The sequence below is a fragment of the Triticum urartu genome, chromosome 3A (genome assembly GCF_056163025.1).
Source record: "Triticum urartu cultivar PI428250 chromosome 3A, HENAU_Tu73, whole genome shotgun sequence".
NCBI lineage: Eukaryota > Viridiplantae > Streptophyta > Magnoliopsida > Poales > Poaceae > Triticum > Triticum urartu.
The window spans coordinates 704,512,705-704,529,480 of record NC_141875.1 but is presented as its reverse complement, the minus strand read 5'-3'; the positions used below and the strand labels follow the sequence as shown (position 1 = coordinate 704,529,480).

The 16,776-nt window shown below is 39.0% G+C and overlaps 1 protein-coding gene across 1 annotated transcript; it reads left to right on the top strand.

The window, feature by feature from the left end:
* Window positions 1–10,047: 10,047 nt before the first annotated feature.
* On the top strand, window positions 10,048–16,368 carry LOC125547248 (protein neprosin-like). The gene is made up of 6 exons (XM_087514153.1): window positions 10,048–10,222; window positions 10,304–10,393; window positions 10,703–10,888; window positions 14,988–15,200; window positions 15,322–15,468; window positions 15,935–16,368. Exons 1-6 carry the CDS (start codon window positions 10,085–10,087, stop codon window positions 16,304–16,306), a joined length of 1,146 nt encoding a protein of 381 aa, XP_087370279.1. The 5' UTR covers window positions 10,048–10,084; the 3' UTR covers window positions 16,307–16,368.
* The last annotated feature ends 408 nt before the right edge of the window (window positions 16,369–16,776 follow it).

Genomic DNA, 16,776 nt, shown 5'->3' with positions numbered 1-16,776 from the left:
ATATCTCTCTCAAGGAGATCTCGGATGCGGCCCTGCAATGTGGGCACATCCTTTACTGGTCCCCAGTCCAGCCCCTTGTTGACCCATGACGTTAGTCGTGGCGGGGAACCTGAGCGAAAGGCAGAGGGAGCCACCCACTTGGTACCCCTAGGAGCTGTGATATAAAACCACTCTTGTTGCCATAAGCTTGACACCTCCTGGAAAGAGCCCTCGGGCCATGGGGCGTTGGCGTTTTTGCTTATTACGGCGCCTCCGCACTCTGCGTGCTGCCCCTCGATCATCTTCAGCTCCACTTTGAAGGTCTTGAGCCACAGTCCGAAGTGAGGGGTAATACGGAGGAAAGCTTCGCACACGACGATGAACGATGAGATGTGGAGGATAGACTCCGGGGAAAAATCGTGAAAATCCAGCCCATAATAGAACATCAGCCCCCTCACGAAGGGATCTGGCGTGAAGCCTAGCCCTCAGAGGAAGTGAGATACGAACACGACGCTCTCACCGGGCTTGGGAGTGGGAATAACCTGCCCTTGGGAAGGCAGCCTATGCGGGATTTCGCCGGTCAAGTATCTGGCCTCCCTTAGCTTTTTTACGTCTTCCTCCATGACGGAGGAAGGCATCCACCGACCTTGAAGGTTGGATCCGGACATAATCGGAGGTCCGAAGCGCCTAACCCTGAGCTTTGGGTGTTGGAACTCGAGGCGGGAGGTGGATTCGATTAAGATTGAAAGGAAAAAGAATAGGCCTTGGTCTCTTTATAAAGAGGTTGGATACCAAGTGCCCTCCTCATGACCGTTTGGGACTTGCCTTCAATCCAGGGGTCATACCAACGGGCGCGCTTGGGTTACCCACGTCTGTGTTGATGAGAATCCCATAATAAAGGGGACACGATCTCTGCTTCGACAAGACGTGCCAAGGAAACTGCCTCGCGAAACACGCTGGGATTGGTTGTGAAAAATGATTCGGATGGTGACCTGGCTGTGGTGTGATGTCACACTACAAAATACGTCAGCAGATTAGATTTGTGGAAATATTATTCTCTCTACGGTTATATGTGGAACTTGTTTTGCAGAGCCGGACAAGATCCTTGTGTTCAAAATCTTCTATGAAGTATTCGGAGGAGGAACCCGCCTTGCAATGCCGAAGACAATCTGCGCGCCGGACTCATTGTCATTGAAGCCTAGTTCAGGGGCTACTGAGGGAGTCCTGGATTAGGGGGTATCCGGACAGCTGGACTGTTGGACTATGAAGATACAAGATTGAAGACTTCATCCCGTGTTTGGATGGGACTCTCCTTAGCGTGGAAGGCAAGCTTGGCAATACGGATATGTAGATTCCTTCCTTGTAACCGACTCTGTGTAACCCTAGCCCCCTCCGGTGTCTATATAAACCAGAGGGTTTAGTCCGTAGGAACAAGAACAATCATACCATAGGCTAGCTTCTAGGGTTTAGCCTCTTCGATCTCGTGGTAGATCAACTCTTGTAATACTCATATCATCAAGATCAATCAAGCGGGAGTAGGGTTTTACCTCCATCGAGAGGGCCCGAACCTGGGTGAAAACATCGTGTCCCCCGTCTCCTGTTACCATCCGCCTAGACGCACAGTTCGGGACACCATACCCGAGATCCGCCGGTTTTGACACCGACATCGGTCTTTTCAAATATTTCAATTGAATTCCATTTATATTTCATATAGGTCGCATAACTTGCTGCTACCTCTTGAGCATTGCGTTGGTTTTCCCTTGAAGAGGAAAGGGTGATGCAGTAAAGTAGCGTAAGTATTTCCTTCAGTTTTTGAGAACCAAGGTATCAATCCAGTAGGAGACCACGCGCGAGTCCCACACACCTACACAAACAAATAAGAACCTCACAACCAACGCGATAAAGGGGTTGTCAATCCCTTCACGATCACTTACGAGAGTGAGATCCGATAGATATGATAGGATAATATTTTTGGTATTTTTATAATAAAGAGAAATAAAGATGCAAAGTAAAATAAATGGTAATAGAAATAAATAAGTGTTGGAAGATTAATATGATGGAAAATAGACCCGGTGCCATAGGTTTCACTAGTGGCTTCTCTCAAGAGCATAAGTATTACGGTGGGTAAACAAATTATTGTCGAGAAATTGATAGAATTGAGCATAGTTATGAGAATATCTAGGCATGATCATGTATATAGGCATCACGTCCGCGACAAGTAGACCGAAACAATTCTGCATCTACTACTATTACTCCACTCATCGACCGCTATCCAGCATGCATCTAGAGTATTAAGTTCATAAGAACAGAGTAACGCTTTAAGCAAGATGACATGATGTAGAGGGATAAACTCATGCAATATGATATAAACCCCATCTTTTTATCCTCGATGGCAACAATACAATACGTGTCATTTCCCCTACTGTCACTGGGATCGAGCATCGCAAGATTGAACCCAAAGCTAAGCACTTCTCCCATTGCAAGAAAGATCAATCTAGTAGGCCAAACCAAACTGATAATTTGAAGAGGCTCGCAAAGATAACCAATCATACATAAAAGAATTTAGAGGAGATTCAAATATTGTTCATAGATAAACTTGATCATAAACCCACAATTCATCGGATCTCGACAAACACACCGCAAAAGAAGATTACATCGAATAGATCTCCAAGAAGATCGAGGAGAACTTTGTATTGAGATCCAAAGAGAGAGAAGAAGCCATCTTGCTAATAACTATGGACCCGAAGGTCTGAGGTAAACTACTCACACATCATCGGAGAGGCTATGGTGTTGATGTAGAAGCCCTCCGTGATCGATGCCCCCTCCGGCGGAGCGCCGGAAAAGGCCCCAAGATGGGATCTCACGGGTACAGAGAGTTGCGGCAGTGGAAATAGTGTTTTGGCTCCGTATATGATATTTCCAGGGTATATGGGTATATATAGGAGGAAGAAGTACGTCGGTGGAGCAACGAGGGGCCCACGAGGGTGGAGGGCGCGCCCAGGGGGGTAGGCGCGCCCCCCTGCCTCGTGCTCTCCTTGTTGATTGATTTACGTAGACTCCAAGTCCTCTGGATCATGTTTGTTCCGAAAATCACGTTCCCGAACGTTTCATCCCGTTTGGACTCCGTTTGATATCCTTTTTCTTCGAAACACTGAAATAGGCAAAAAAACAGCAATTTGGGCTGGGCCTCCGGTTAATAGGTTAGTCCCAAAAATAATATAAAAGTGTATAATAAAGCCCAATAAACATCCAAAACAGAATATAATATAGCATGGAACAATAAAAAATTATAGATACGTTGGAGACGTATCAAGCATCCCCAAGCTTAATTCCTGCTCGTCCTCGAGTAGGTAAATGATAAAAAATAGAATTTTTGATGTGGAATGCTACTTGGCATAATTTTCAATGTAACCCTCTTAATTGTGGTATGAATATTCAGATCCGAAAGATTCAAGATAAAAGTTTAATATTGACATAAAAGTAATAATACTTCAAGCATACTAACTAAGCAATTATGTCTTCTCAAATAACATGGCCAAAGAAAGTTCATCCCTACAAAATCATATAGTTTGGTCATGCTCCATTTTCGTCACACAAGAATGCTCTCATCATGCACAACCCCGATGACAAGCCAAGCAATTGTTTCATACTTTAGTAATCTCAAACTTATTTCAACTTTCACGCAATACATGAGCGTGAGCCATGGATATAGCACTATAGGTGGAATAGAATATAATGTTGGGGGTTATGTGGAGAAGGCAAAAAAGAAGAAAGTCTCACATCAACGCGGCTAATCAACGGGCTATAGAGATGCCCATCAATTGATGTTAATGTGAGGAGTAGGGATTGCCATGCAACAGATGCACTAGAGCTATAAATGTATGAAAGCTCAACAAAAGAAAGTAAGTGGGTGTGCATCCAACTTGCTTGCTCACGAAGACCTAGGGCAGTTGAGGAAGCCCATTGTTGGAATATACAAGACAAGTTCTATAAGAAAAATTCCCACTAGTATATGAAAGTGACAAAACAAGAGACTATCTATCATAAAGATCATGGTGCTACTTTGAAGCGCAAGTATGAAAAAAAAGATAGTAGCATTGCCCCTTTTATTTTATTTTCTTTTTTTGGGCCCTTTTTTTTTCTTTTTGGCCTTTCTCTTTTTTTGGGACAATGCTCTATGAATGATGATCATCACACTTCTATTCATTTACAACTCAATGATTACAACTCGATACTAGAACAAAGTATGACTCCATATGAATGCCTCCGGCAGTGTACCGGGATGGGCAATGAATCAAGAGTGACATGTACTAAATAATATGCATGGTGGATTTTCCACAAATACGATGTCAACTACATGATCATGCAAGGCAATATGACAATGATGAATGTGTCATGATAAACAGAATGGTGGGAAGTTGCATGGCAATATATCTCGGAATGGCTATGGAAATGCCATAATAGGTAGGTATGGTGGTTGTTTTGAGGAATATATAAGGAGGCTTATGTGTGATAGAGCGTATCGTATCACGGGGTTTGGATGCTCCGGCGAAGTTTGCACCAACTCTCAAGGTGAGAAAGGGCAATACACGGTACTGAAGAGGCTAGCAATGATGGAAGGTAAAGAGTGTGTATAATCCATGGACTCAACATTAGTCATAAAGAACTCACATACTTATTGCAAAAATCTACAAGTCATCAAAAACCAAGCACTACGCGCATGCTCCTAGGGGGATAGATTGGTAGGAAAATACCATCGCTCATCCCCGACCACCACTCATAAGGAGGACAATCAAAGAACACCTCATGTTTAAAATTTGTTACATAACGTTTACCATACGTGCATGCTACGGGATTTGCAAACTGCAACACAAGTATTTCCCAAATTCACAACTACTCAACTAGCACAACTTAAATATCACTACCTCCATATCTCAAAACAATCATCAAGCATCAAACTTCTCTTAGTATTCAACACACTCATAAGAAAGTTTTACTAATCTTAAATAACTATCACATTAGGACTAATTTCACAATTAAAGAAAATTACCATGCTGTTTTGTAGGACTCTCAAAATAATATAAGTGAAGCATGAGAGACCAATAATTTCTATAAAATAAATCCACCACCGTGCTCTGAAAGATATAAGTGAAGCACTAGAGCAAAAACTATATAGCTCAAAAGATATAAGTGAAGCACATAGAGTATTCTAATAAATTCCGAATCATGTGTGTCTCTCTCAAAGGTGTATTCAGCGAGGATAATTGTGGTAAACTAAAAAGCAAAGACTCAAATCATACAAGACGCTCCAAGCAAAACACATATCATGTGGTGAATAAAAATATAGCTCCAAGTAAAGTTATCGATGGACGAAGACGAAAGAGGGGATGCCTTCCGGGGCATCCCCAAGCTTTGGCTTTTTGGTGTCCTTAGATTATCTTGGGGTGCCATGGGCATACCCAAGCTTAGGCTCTTGGCACTCCTTGTTCCATAATCCATCTAATCTTTACCCAAAACTTGAAAACTTCACAACACAAAACTTAATAGAAAATCTCATGAGCTCCGTTAGCGAAAGAAAACAAAACACCACTTCCAGGTACTGTAATGAACTCATTATTTATTTATATTGGTTTTAAACCTACTGTATTCCAACTTCTCTATGGTTTATAAACTATTTTACTAGCCATAGATTCATCAAAATAAGCAAACAACACGCGAAAAACAGAATCTGTCAAAAAAAGAACAGTCTGTAGTAATATGTAACTAACGCAAACTTCTGGAACTCAAATAATTCTACCAAAATAGGAAGACCTAGAAAAAAAATTTATTGATCTACTGCAATTGTAATCAGTATTTTATCACGTTCTGGTGATTTTTAACAATTATTTTCGTGAATAGAAAGTTTCTGGAATTTTCAGCAAGATCAAATAACTATCATTCAAGAAGATCCTATAGGTTTCACTTGGCACAAACACTAATTGAAACATAAAAACAAATCTAACCAGAGGCTATATTAATTATTTATTGAATAACAGCATGTAAAAATATTGGGTTGTCTCCCAACAAGCGCTATCGTTTAACGCCCCTAGCTAGGCATTGAGAATTCAATGATGCTCACATAAAATATAAGAATTGAAGTGCAAAAAGAGCATCGTAAAACACGTGACAAACACATCTAAGTCTAACATGCTTCCTATGCATAGGCATTTTCTAAGCAAACAAATTATCATAGCAAGCAAAAATTAGCATATGCAAGGAAGAAGAAAGAGACGATAGCAATCTCAACATGACGAGAGGTAATTTAGTAAGATAAAAATTTCTACAACCATATTTTCCTCTCTCATAATAATTACATGTAGGATCATAGGAAAATTCAACAAAATAGCTATCACATAACATATTCTCAACACGATCCACATGCATGCAAAGTTGACACTCTTCCAAAATAGTGGGATTATCATTAACTAAAGTCATGACCTCTCCAAACCCACTTTTATCAAAAATACCATAAGATTGAACATTCTCCAAATATGTGGGATCTGAAGTTGACACTCTTCCAAACCAACTTTCAATATTATTGCAAACACTATTATCAATCTCATATTCATCATGGGACTTAAATAAATTTTCAAGATCATAAGAAGAATCATCCCAATCATGATCATTGCAACAAGTAGTAGACATAGCAAAAATAGCATCCCCAAGCTTAGGGTTTTGCATATTATTAGCACAATTGACATTAAGAGAATTTATAGTAAAATCATTGCAATCATGCTTTTTATTAAAGGACTATCGTGGATCTCTTCATAAATTTCTTCATCATAATTTTCAGGTTCACGAATTTCAAGCAAAACTTCATAAAGATAATATAGTGCACAAAACTCACTAGAAATTGGTTCATCATAATTGGATCTCTTAAAAAGATTAGCAAGCGGATGAGGATCCATAGGTCTTAGGTTCTCTGTTTAGCAATAAATAAACAACTATTCCAACCAAACGAGCAAACGAGCCAAGTAAGACATCAAAGCAAATGAAAAAGACAAACAGAAGAAGGGCGAATAACAAGGCAAGGGTGAAGTGGGGGAGAGGAAAACGAGAGGCAAATGGCAAATAATGTAATGCGAGGGATAAAAGTTTGTGATGGGTACTTGGTATGTCTTAACTTGTGCGTAGACTCCCCAGCAACGGCGCCAGAAATGGCTCGTTGACGGGAAATCAAATCTTGACTTGACTTGACTTGGTGTGAGCCTCCCCGGCAACGGCGCCAGAAATCCTTCTTGCTACCTCCTGAGCACTGCGTTGGTTTTCCCTTGAAGAGGGAAGGGTGATGTAGTAAAGTAGCGTAAGTATTTCCCTCGGTTTTTGAGAACCAAGGTATCAATCCGGTAGGAGACCACGCGCGAGTCCCACGCACTTACACAAACAAATAAGAACCTCGCAACCAACGCGATAAAGGGGTTGTCAATCCCTTCACGGTCACTTACGAGACTGAGATCTGATAGATATGATAGGATAATATTTTTGGTATTTTTATAATAAAGAGAAATAAAGATGCAAAGTAAAATAAACGGTAATAGAAATAACTAAGTGTTGGAAGATTAATATGATGGAAAATAGACAGGGCCATAGGTTTCACTAGTGGCTTCTCTCAAGAGCATAAGTATTACGGTGGGTAAACGAATTAATGTCGAGCAATTGATAGAATTGAGCATAGTTATGAGAATATCTAGGTATGATCATGTATATAGGCATCACGTCTGTGACAAGTAGACCGAAACGATTCTACATCTACTACTATTACTCCACTCATCGACCGCTATCCAGCATGCATCTAGAGTATTAAGTTCATAAGAACAGAGTAACGCTTTAAGCAAGATGACATGATGTAGAGGGATAAACTCATGCAATATGATATAAACCCCATCTTTTTATCCTCGATGGCAACAATACAATACGTGTCGTTTCCCCTACTGTCACTGGGATCGAGCATCGCAAGATTGAACCCAAAGCTAAGCACTTCTCCCATTGCAAGAAAGATCAATCTAGTAGGCCAAACCAAACTGATAATTTGAAGAGGCTCGCAAAGATAACCAATCATACATAAAAGAATTTAGAGGAGATTCAAATATTGTTCATAGATAAACTTGATCATAAACCCACAATTCATCGGATCTCGACAAACACACCGCAAAAGAAGATTACATCGAATAGATCTCCAAGAAGATCGAGGAGAACTTTGTATTGAGATCCAAAGAGATAGAAGAAGCCATCTTGCTAATAACTATGGACCCGAAGGTCTGAGGTGAACTACTCACACATCATCGGAGAGGCTATGGTGTTGATGTAGAAGCCCTCCGTGATCGATGCCCCCTCCGGCGGAGCGCCGGAAATGGCCCCAAGATGGGATCTCACGGGTACAGAGAGTTGCGGCAGTGGAAATAGTGTTTTGGCTCCGTATATGATGTTTCCAGGGTATATGGGTATATATAGGAGGAAGAAGTACGTCGGTGGAGCAACAAGGGGCCCACGAGGGTGGAGGGCACGCCCAGGGGGGTAGGCACGCCCCCCTACCTCGTGCTCTCCTCGTTGATTGCTTTACGTAGACTCCAAGTCCTCTGGATCACGTTTGTTCTGAAAATCATGTTCCCGAAGGTTTCATTCCGTTTGGACTCCGTTTGATATCCTTTTCCTTCGAAACACTGAAATAGCCAAAAAACAGCAATTTGCGCTGGGCCTCCGGTTAATAGGTTAGTCCCAAAAATAATATCAAAGTGTATAATAAAGCCCAATAAATATCCAAAACGGAATATAATATAGCATGGAACAATAAAAAATTATAGATACGTTGGAGACGTATCACTTGCATGTTACAGTAGGTCTATGTGCTAATTTTACAATGAGTCATCTAATTTTACATAAGAGGCAAGCATGGGCAATGTAGATACAAACATCAGTAAATAATTTCACCTCAATTTTTGGTTGTATAAGTTACTTCTCTTCCTGATCTCTTCAAATAATTCACTTGACTTCCTTTTAAGTTTCATATAGCTCACTTAACTTGCAGGTTGGAGTTGCTCTCTGCGCTAATTGGCGCAATGGGTCACCTTGTTTCAACAATAGACTGTACACTCGCGGGTGCACATGGCCTAGTCGACTAGAGTAGGCCGGTTTTCCATCGACAATGTTGCATATAGGACATCAGGCCCAGTCACAAGAAATTTTAGAATTGTAGAGAAATCCTACAACGAGAATCATGCATGACATTTAGGGATGGAAATATTATCCATGGATACATATCCAAATTTGGAGGACCTCTTCTAAACATGATCTTCAAGGGTGGATAGGTGTGAATGATGGGTTGGTCATGAATTCATATCTTCATCCATGGGTACCCGATGGATGCCAGTCTGAATAGTGGGACACAGATTGACATGGGTCATATAACATGTGCTAACTCCGTATCGACCACTATGTATATTAACCGTATTTTGGTCCGACATTAGTAGTTGTGCTGGTGTGCAAAGGTGTTTATTTCTATAGACTATGATGCCACGTGACCTTTTTATTACCATCATTATTTGTTACATGTACAATTGTTATTGCTTTTACACGGATATGATTATCCATGTACATCTGGATATCTAGTGGTGTAGGTGTGAACATCGGCTTTGGCCCATGGATACTTTCAAGGGTGGACAATGGATAGGCTCACGGACATATGGCCATATCCTCCAAACTCGCCACTTTGCCATCCCTACGTCACGCTTGATTGCATCAAAGAAGTGTTGAGGGCTTGAGAGCTAGATGGATCACATTTTCATATCTGTATTAAATACAATGGATAGTTATGGATATTTCTCTAAATTAAATACTTCATATTGTTTGTATGGCATTAACAATTTGAGATTTATGAAATAAATGTGAATGATATACTGAGATACATATCTTTATCCCATGACATTAATAATATGGTTGTACATACATATACAAAAAATCTGATCTTTGAGGCATTAATTCAATGAATGACACCCATTAAACTAGTGCCAGAAAGCCCATAAATATAGTTGATATGCAGTATGAAAATTGACCATTCCAGGTTTCTAAAATGGAAGAAAGGCAAGCTATTAGAGTGCTTCTTCTACTCTCATATCTTGTTCTAGTAACCAGAGGAATAGATGTAGCTATAATGCAAAGGGAGACCAACAGAGAGATCCTTGCCCATCAAAAGGTTAATAAAACCATCATGGTAAGAACAATTCCTCATCATATTATATTATATATATAGCATCAGTTTCAGTGGCTAACAAGCAGATGAACATAAAACTACATGGAAGGTGGAGATGTATATGATTGCATCAATGTGAGTGTCCAACCGACTTTGGACCACCCATTGTTGAAACATCACGAAATTCAGGTAAATTTCATTCATCAAGACATGAGTTACAAACATTATGTGGCTAAAATGGACGTCGATTCATGACTGAATAAATAATGAATAGTTAGTTCCCACATATTCATGAATTTCGTAGCATAGTTTATTTTACTCCCTTTAGATTCAAATAATAATGTTTATCTATTATTTATGTATATTTCTTCAAACAATGGACATTAGAGTGAAATGAATAAAATTTATGATATGCGTGCCCCATTGGAAGTGTATTAAAGTACAAGTTGTTTTGTATATGTGATTGTGTGTTGGTAATAAAGTGTTATTATGAAACAGATGGAACCAAGTTTGGTACCGGTTGAAGAAAGTATAAAATCTCCCTCCCCAAATGGCGTTTTACAAGCACAACTGCCTATTGTTGATTGCCCAACGGGGATGGTTCCAATTCTACGTAATAATAGAATGGGACATATAGCATCATATATTACCGAGCAAGTGATTAACAAGGATAAACAACTAGAGGTGAGTGTTCATTTTTTTGCTTGTCATAATGATCCAGTTAACATAGTAATGGCACAACTAACAACAACTTGTTGTTTGCCTAGAAAATGTACAATATAGTTGAATACAGTCATGGAAAATAACCAAATATATTTCTCAAAGATAATTCAAATGGAAAGTAGGAAAGTTGCCATATGCGTCACTCCAAACCCAGCCATTGCGAGGGGGGGGGGGATTTCAGTTACTTGTTTCTCTCTCTTCTGCTCCCATGCCAATGGTACATCAGTGTGCCCTAATACGAAAAAGTGCCCCTTAATTAGTTATTAATATCCTATATGTACGAAGTCGTCGTGTGACTCATTTTCCACCCTCTTATATATGACTGAAATCTATTTTGCAAATTAGCAATTGAGTTCATGTTGAACTTGGCGAAAAAACAATAAATAAAATAAATTATGGAGACACATTTTTGGTTACTATGTGTTTGCGCACAGCTTACGCAACCTCCGAAAATCTATGGATGTTTTTCTAAACCATTTTGGGGACAATAGATATACTGAATCGGCTAGAGTTTCTTTAAGTCGTGTCAATGTTCTTTCAATTGTATGTGTAGTAATTCCATAATTTCACCATGTTAGTCCAAGACTTTCTTGAATCATTCGATATGCATTCCTCTCTCTAACTCCAAGTTGACACCACTAAGTTATTGTCACTAGTCATCAACCCGTGCACCTGCACGGGCTAGGGATATTTTTTCTTTTACAATTGTTGTGAAATCTATGGTATTATGAAACAAACATGTATATATGCTTCAAAATATGAGTTCAACTTTATTTGAAAATGATTCCTTTTTTCAAACATTTATTTTTTAAATTAGTATATATTTTTACATTTGAAGCGATATTTATGGTACTTGGGGTTATAAAAGCGATATGATACAATCTATGTCAAATGCAATAGATATACCTCGATAATAATTAGCTAATTAATCCCAACAGATATTACACCGAAAGTGAGGAATGCAGAAGTACCAATATCTTCAGGTAGCAATATCATATACATACAAAACCTCAGTAATTTCAACAATGTATTAGAAGGTACGAATCACACTGAATAGAAAAACTGGAAAAGCACAAATGACACTAAAATAAAGAGAATTTCCAATATAATTTTTATAGTATTACTATCTTGAAATTCTCATGTTTGTCAGGTGATGAATAAGTATGGTCAACCTGCAAAACCGAACGGTAGCCCATAGGATAAATGTTACACACTGATATTATTAATGTCTCTCGGATTAGTGTATTTAGTGAAAAAAATACTCTACTATTGACCCACCTGAGCTTTGAAGTTTCCAAATTTGATGTTTGTTATCAATGAGCCAACGCTGAACTGAGCTTGCAAAAAGTGCTAAATGGATACACTTAATAAGAAAAGTGCTGCTTCAGCATCAATATAATGGCACATGGACGTACCTGATCTTCATGATGTTACCATTGGAAATTTCAGGGTTGGTATGAATGAAGACCATTCTAACCTGCAATCGACATCGCAACAGAAAAAGACTGCCATCTCATGTGGAAGTAGATGTTTACATATTAATTTTACCCAACACGAAGCTATTTAGAACATGATCCCAGGTGCAACATTGTATCATGAAACCATTGCCAGGGGAGCCACACTGGCGAACCTGTAGAGGAAGATACATTAATTAATATTGGATGCATTGAACGCAAAGCTTAGAGGAGACACAATATGTGCGCTGTCAACAAACCATAGTATAACCTGAAAGGGAAAGTACGGAACCACTCTCTGAAAAGAAGATAAGAAGTTAAGACATGCAATTTAGTTTCGAATTAAAGAACCAAAATTCTATGAACAGTATAGAAACATATATTTGGGGTTTATGTTCATACAGGTTGTTGGATCATTATTCCATCCCTCCGAAATAAGAAAACGGGCATGATATTTGAAAATTTTGTTCCATGCACATATTCCGATTTCTTCCATTGAAGTATAGTATATTTTTCAATTATTTTTTATTATAAAAACAGAGAAAAAAGGAAATTACATATAATACATTAGGTTTGTGGATGGGGCTAGCCATACTGGAATCTAAACGATTGCATTGGAATCTGATGGCAAGCTAACCGATGCAGTAGGGAAGGCTGTCGTGGATATTATTATTTCGCACTTACACACAAAATAACTTCTAAACCTGATGTTAATAAAGAAATCTAGACATGTATATAAACTATATGTGTAGGTAAGTATGAACTCTATATCTCATACCGGCGAGAATCATGCAAAAAAAGGTAGTAAATTTAGGAGAAATTGTGTACCATATACGTGCGATTGCATGATAACAATAGGTTATTCTATCTGTTTTCATACTAATTTAGACCAAACTATGTTAGACATTGGACGATAGCTGGTGCACAACATCAGGAGACATCATATGTAGCCTGACCCTTGCGTCAAAGGCCTTGGAGAAACTCTCCGGCACTGGATCACGATTGCATGCCTCCACAGTAATCATAGAAAATAAAGCAAAATTCATTAAAAAAAAGTAGTATGATTTTTTGTCCGATTTGCTAGATGATCTGTATGACCGTTGGATAAATGCGCTTGCCACAACATCTCCTTCTCTCACATGGGCACCTTCTTTGCTTCGTATCCTGTACCTCTTGGCCCCTACATCCTCCTTGATTCGCATGGGGACTTGTTGTGCTGCAGGGTGCTCTAAAGACGGGTCACCCTCAGTATCACGTACAATCCATGCTCCTCCATGTTGCTGACTCGCCTCTCAGCTCCGTCTAGAATTTTCATTCCGGCTGCAATCACTATAGAAAAACAACCAATGCTCCAATCACTAATCTGGTTCGCACATGCTTTGTCCGGAAATCTCATGCAGTACTTCTAAGGACTATACAGCAGGGCGAGAAAGAACCTGGCGAGAGTTTGCAAATATATTAAGGAACAGTTCTAATTTAGGTCGTCCACGAAGGCATGAAATATGCTGAGGAGAGGAGAAGTGAGGCACGTGATAGAACCAGGGGCTCTGGTATGCGATCGTGTGATGCCCGCACTTCCACTGTAGCCGATCCATCCATCGCATTGCTGCTGCAAGCCATCCGCCTGAATTTTGCTTTGCCAGATATAAGAACAGAAGGAGGGTTTGGGAGGTGCCAATGTCTTCCTGGTCATTGGAACCGATCTCCCATCCTCGTCACCATTGGAAGCGCATGGAGTATGACACTGGGAGGCAGGGACAGATTAAGGGCAAGTGAGAAGCTGCCGTGAGGAGGCTGCAGATTTTCTTCTTCTTTTGCTTGAAATAGATCGTAATATTTCATGACTCTAAACAAAGCTACCGAGATATAGATCTTAAAAAAAATCACTCACAGACTCCCTTTTCTTGGACGTGAGGCTTGAGGTCTCTTTTTATGTACGTGCCTTGATTTTGCTTTTTCGGTCTCAGATGTGGACACTGTTGGGACGTGGGGTTTGAAGACTTCTTTGCACGTCTTTTTTTAAGAAAAGAAGCCATGTTGTTTTAGTATTTTTTTTAGAACGTAGTGTTGCCGTTTTTACTTTGGAAATAATTTAAAGGTGGCCTCTTTTTGAGATAAACTTAGACGTGGCCTTGGAGATTTTTTTTATACATGTTGGATTAATCTATTCATGTACAGTATGTTGTATTTCTTTTTTTTAATGAGTCAGCATCTTCTAATTGATCTTAACCACCAAATTTAAAAGAAAGAAGATAAGTTTTTTATATTATATTTTCAGAACCTAGACGTGGTTTTTTTTTCCTTGCAACTAACTTTAACGTGGAGGGTCCAGAACTTCTTTTTGTACCTGTGGATGAATCCTATTCAAGTACGTACGTACGTGGTGTTTCTTTTGTTAATTTTTAGGCAGCGTCTTCTATTAATAGATCTTGACCATCAAATTTAATATCCAATGGCTAATTTAATTTTAATGATGTGGATTACTGCAGAGCCTCTAATGGTGCCTCCAATTAGTAAATATATAAGATAAGATTGATGTTATATGGTATTGGACTTATAATGATCTGGTTAATCTAGTTATGACATTGATGAACATGTTTTTGTAGATGGCAGGAATTAGATATTCAGATGATCTGTATGGGGTACGAGCTACAATAAATGTGTATGAGCCAAAGGTGAAGAAAGATAGCAAGGATATTAGTCAATCAGCGGTACTAATTGATAATGGACCAAAGGGCCAAGAAGAAGGTGTAGGTGCTTGTTATTCGGTAGCTCCAAGCTTCACTGGTGATAGCTTTGTGAGGTTTCATGTTGTTTGGGTAATTAATAATATTTACTATCATACACATTATATTATCAAGTACAAAAATTTTATAACATGAAGTTGTAAATATAAATTGATATACTTTGTTTCTATCTTTGAACGAACTTGGATAATAGCGTGATGGCAAACTACACAAGCCCTGCTACGATCATGTATGTCCTGGTTTTGTGCAAGTTAGTGACCGTGATGGTCTTGAAGGAAGATTACTCCCGGTTTCAGTCTACAATGGACCACAATATGTGATAGACATTTTCATTTTCAAGGTACTCTCTTTCTCAATGCAATTTATGGTTTTCTACATATAATTTACAGGGGGGTGCATGTGGAAATTTGTACTTACATGAATTAGTTGATATGATATCAACTGCGTAATTTTGGTATGCCGACATTTGTTTTATTTGTAGAGTTCCAATACCCACATACTGTCATTTGACAAATTATCAAGGACATGGGCTAAAATAAAATTACCAGTCACCTTACCATTAAAATAACAGATATTCAACAAGCACTTCCAAACATGGAGACCATTTGATCTTCAATGGTTCCCATACACATTGTCTTGATGTACATCACCAAGTAAGGGAAAATATTACGAGAAGAATGCATCCTATATATCTTCAGAGGAACAAAAACAATTGCAAGCACACTAGATATTTAGCATAATAGTATTGAGGATTCTATGTCCTTGTATGTGTTCAGTAATCTTTCATGCATTTTGATTTTCCTTAGGACCCCAAAACGGCGAATTGGTGGCTGATGTATGGTGAAGAAAAGACACCGATTGGATATTGGCCAAGTTCACTCTTCTCTCACATTAAAGATAAAGGAACTTTCTCATACTGGGGCGGTTTTGTTCAGGGCCCAACAGCCTCATCCGACTCCCCACAAATGGGTAGTGGGCATTTTGCCTCTGAAGGGTATGGAAAAGCAGCTTTTATGAGAAACATCCAGATTGTTGACATCAACAACAAGCTTGTCACTCCAAATAGACACAAAGACCTTCTTGGAACTAGTGATAAAACGAAATATAGTATTGATGGTTATGTAGTTGATAATCATGGTATGCATATGTACTATGGTGGGCCCGGTAATTTAGTCTGAGCATGTACTCTACAAACTACAATAAATTTTCAATATACTTCTCGAGTTGGACATTTACATAATTATTAGGAGTTCACGTACATTCAAGTTTTTAATGTGGTGAGTAGTTCATCAATCCCATCAAGGAAATGAGCATATGAAAAAAAAAATAACATGAATACAAAATTTGAGGGGCACACTCTAATATTTTTGTTGATCATGGATAATTGCTTGGGTTTGTCCTCGCAAATGACATTCTCATACTTACGATGATGGACATGTTTCTAATGAGAGGGTTTGGGCAGGTACAAAGTCCTCATGTGAGAAACATATCTCCTATTAGACACATAAATTTGATATTTCCTATTCGTGCCGCAACAGAGCGTTGACTTTGTAGACTTTGTTCTTCGAGGATGATATACACTAAAGTTTCACTTTTTATGTCTACTATTTTTTGAATAAAAAATGAAACAATTCAAATTCAAAATCTC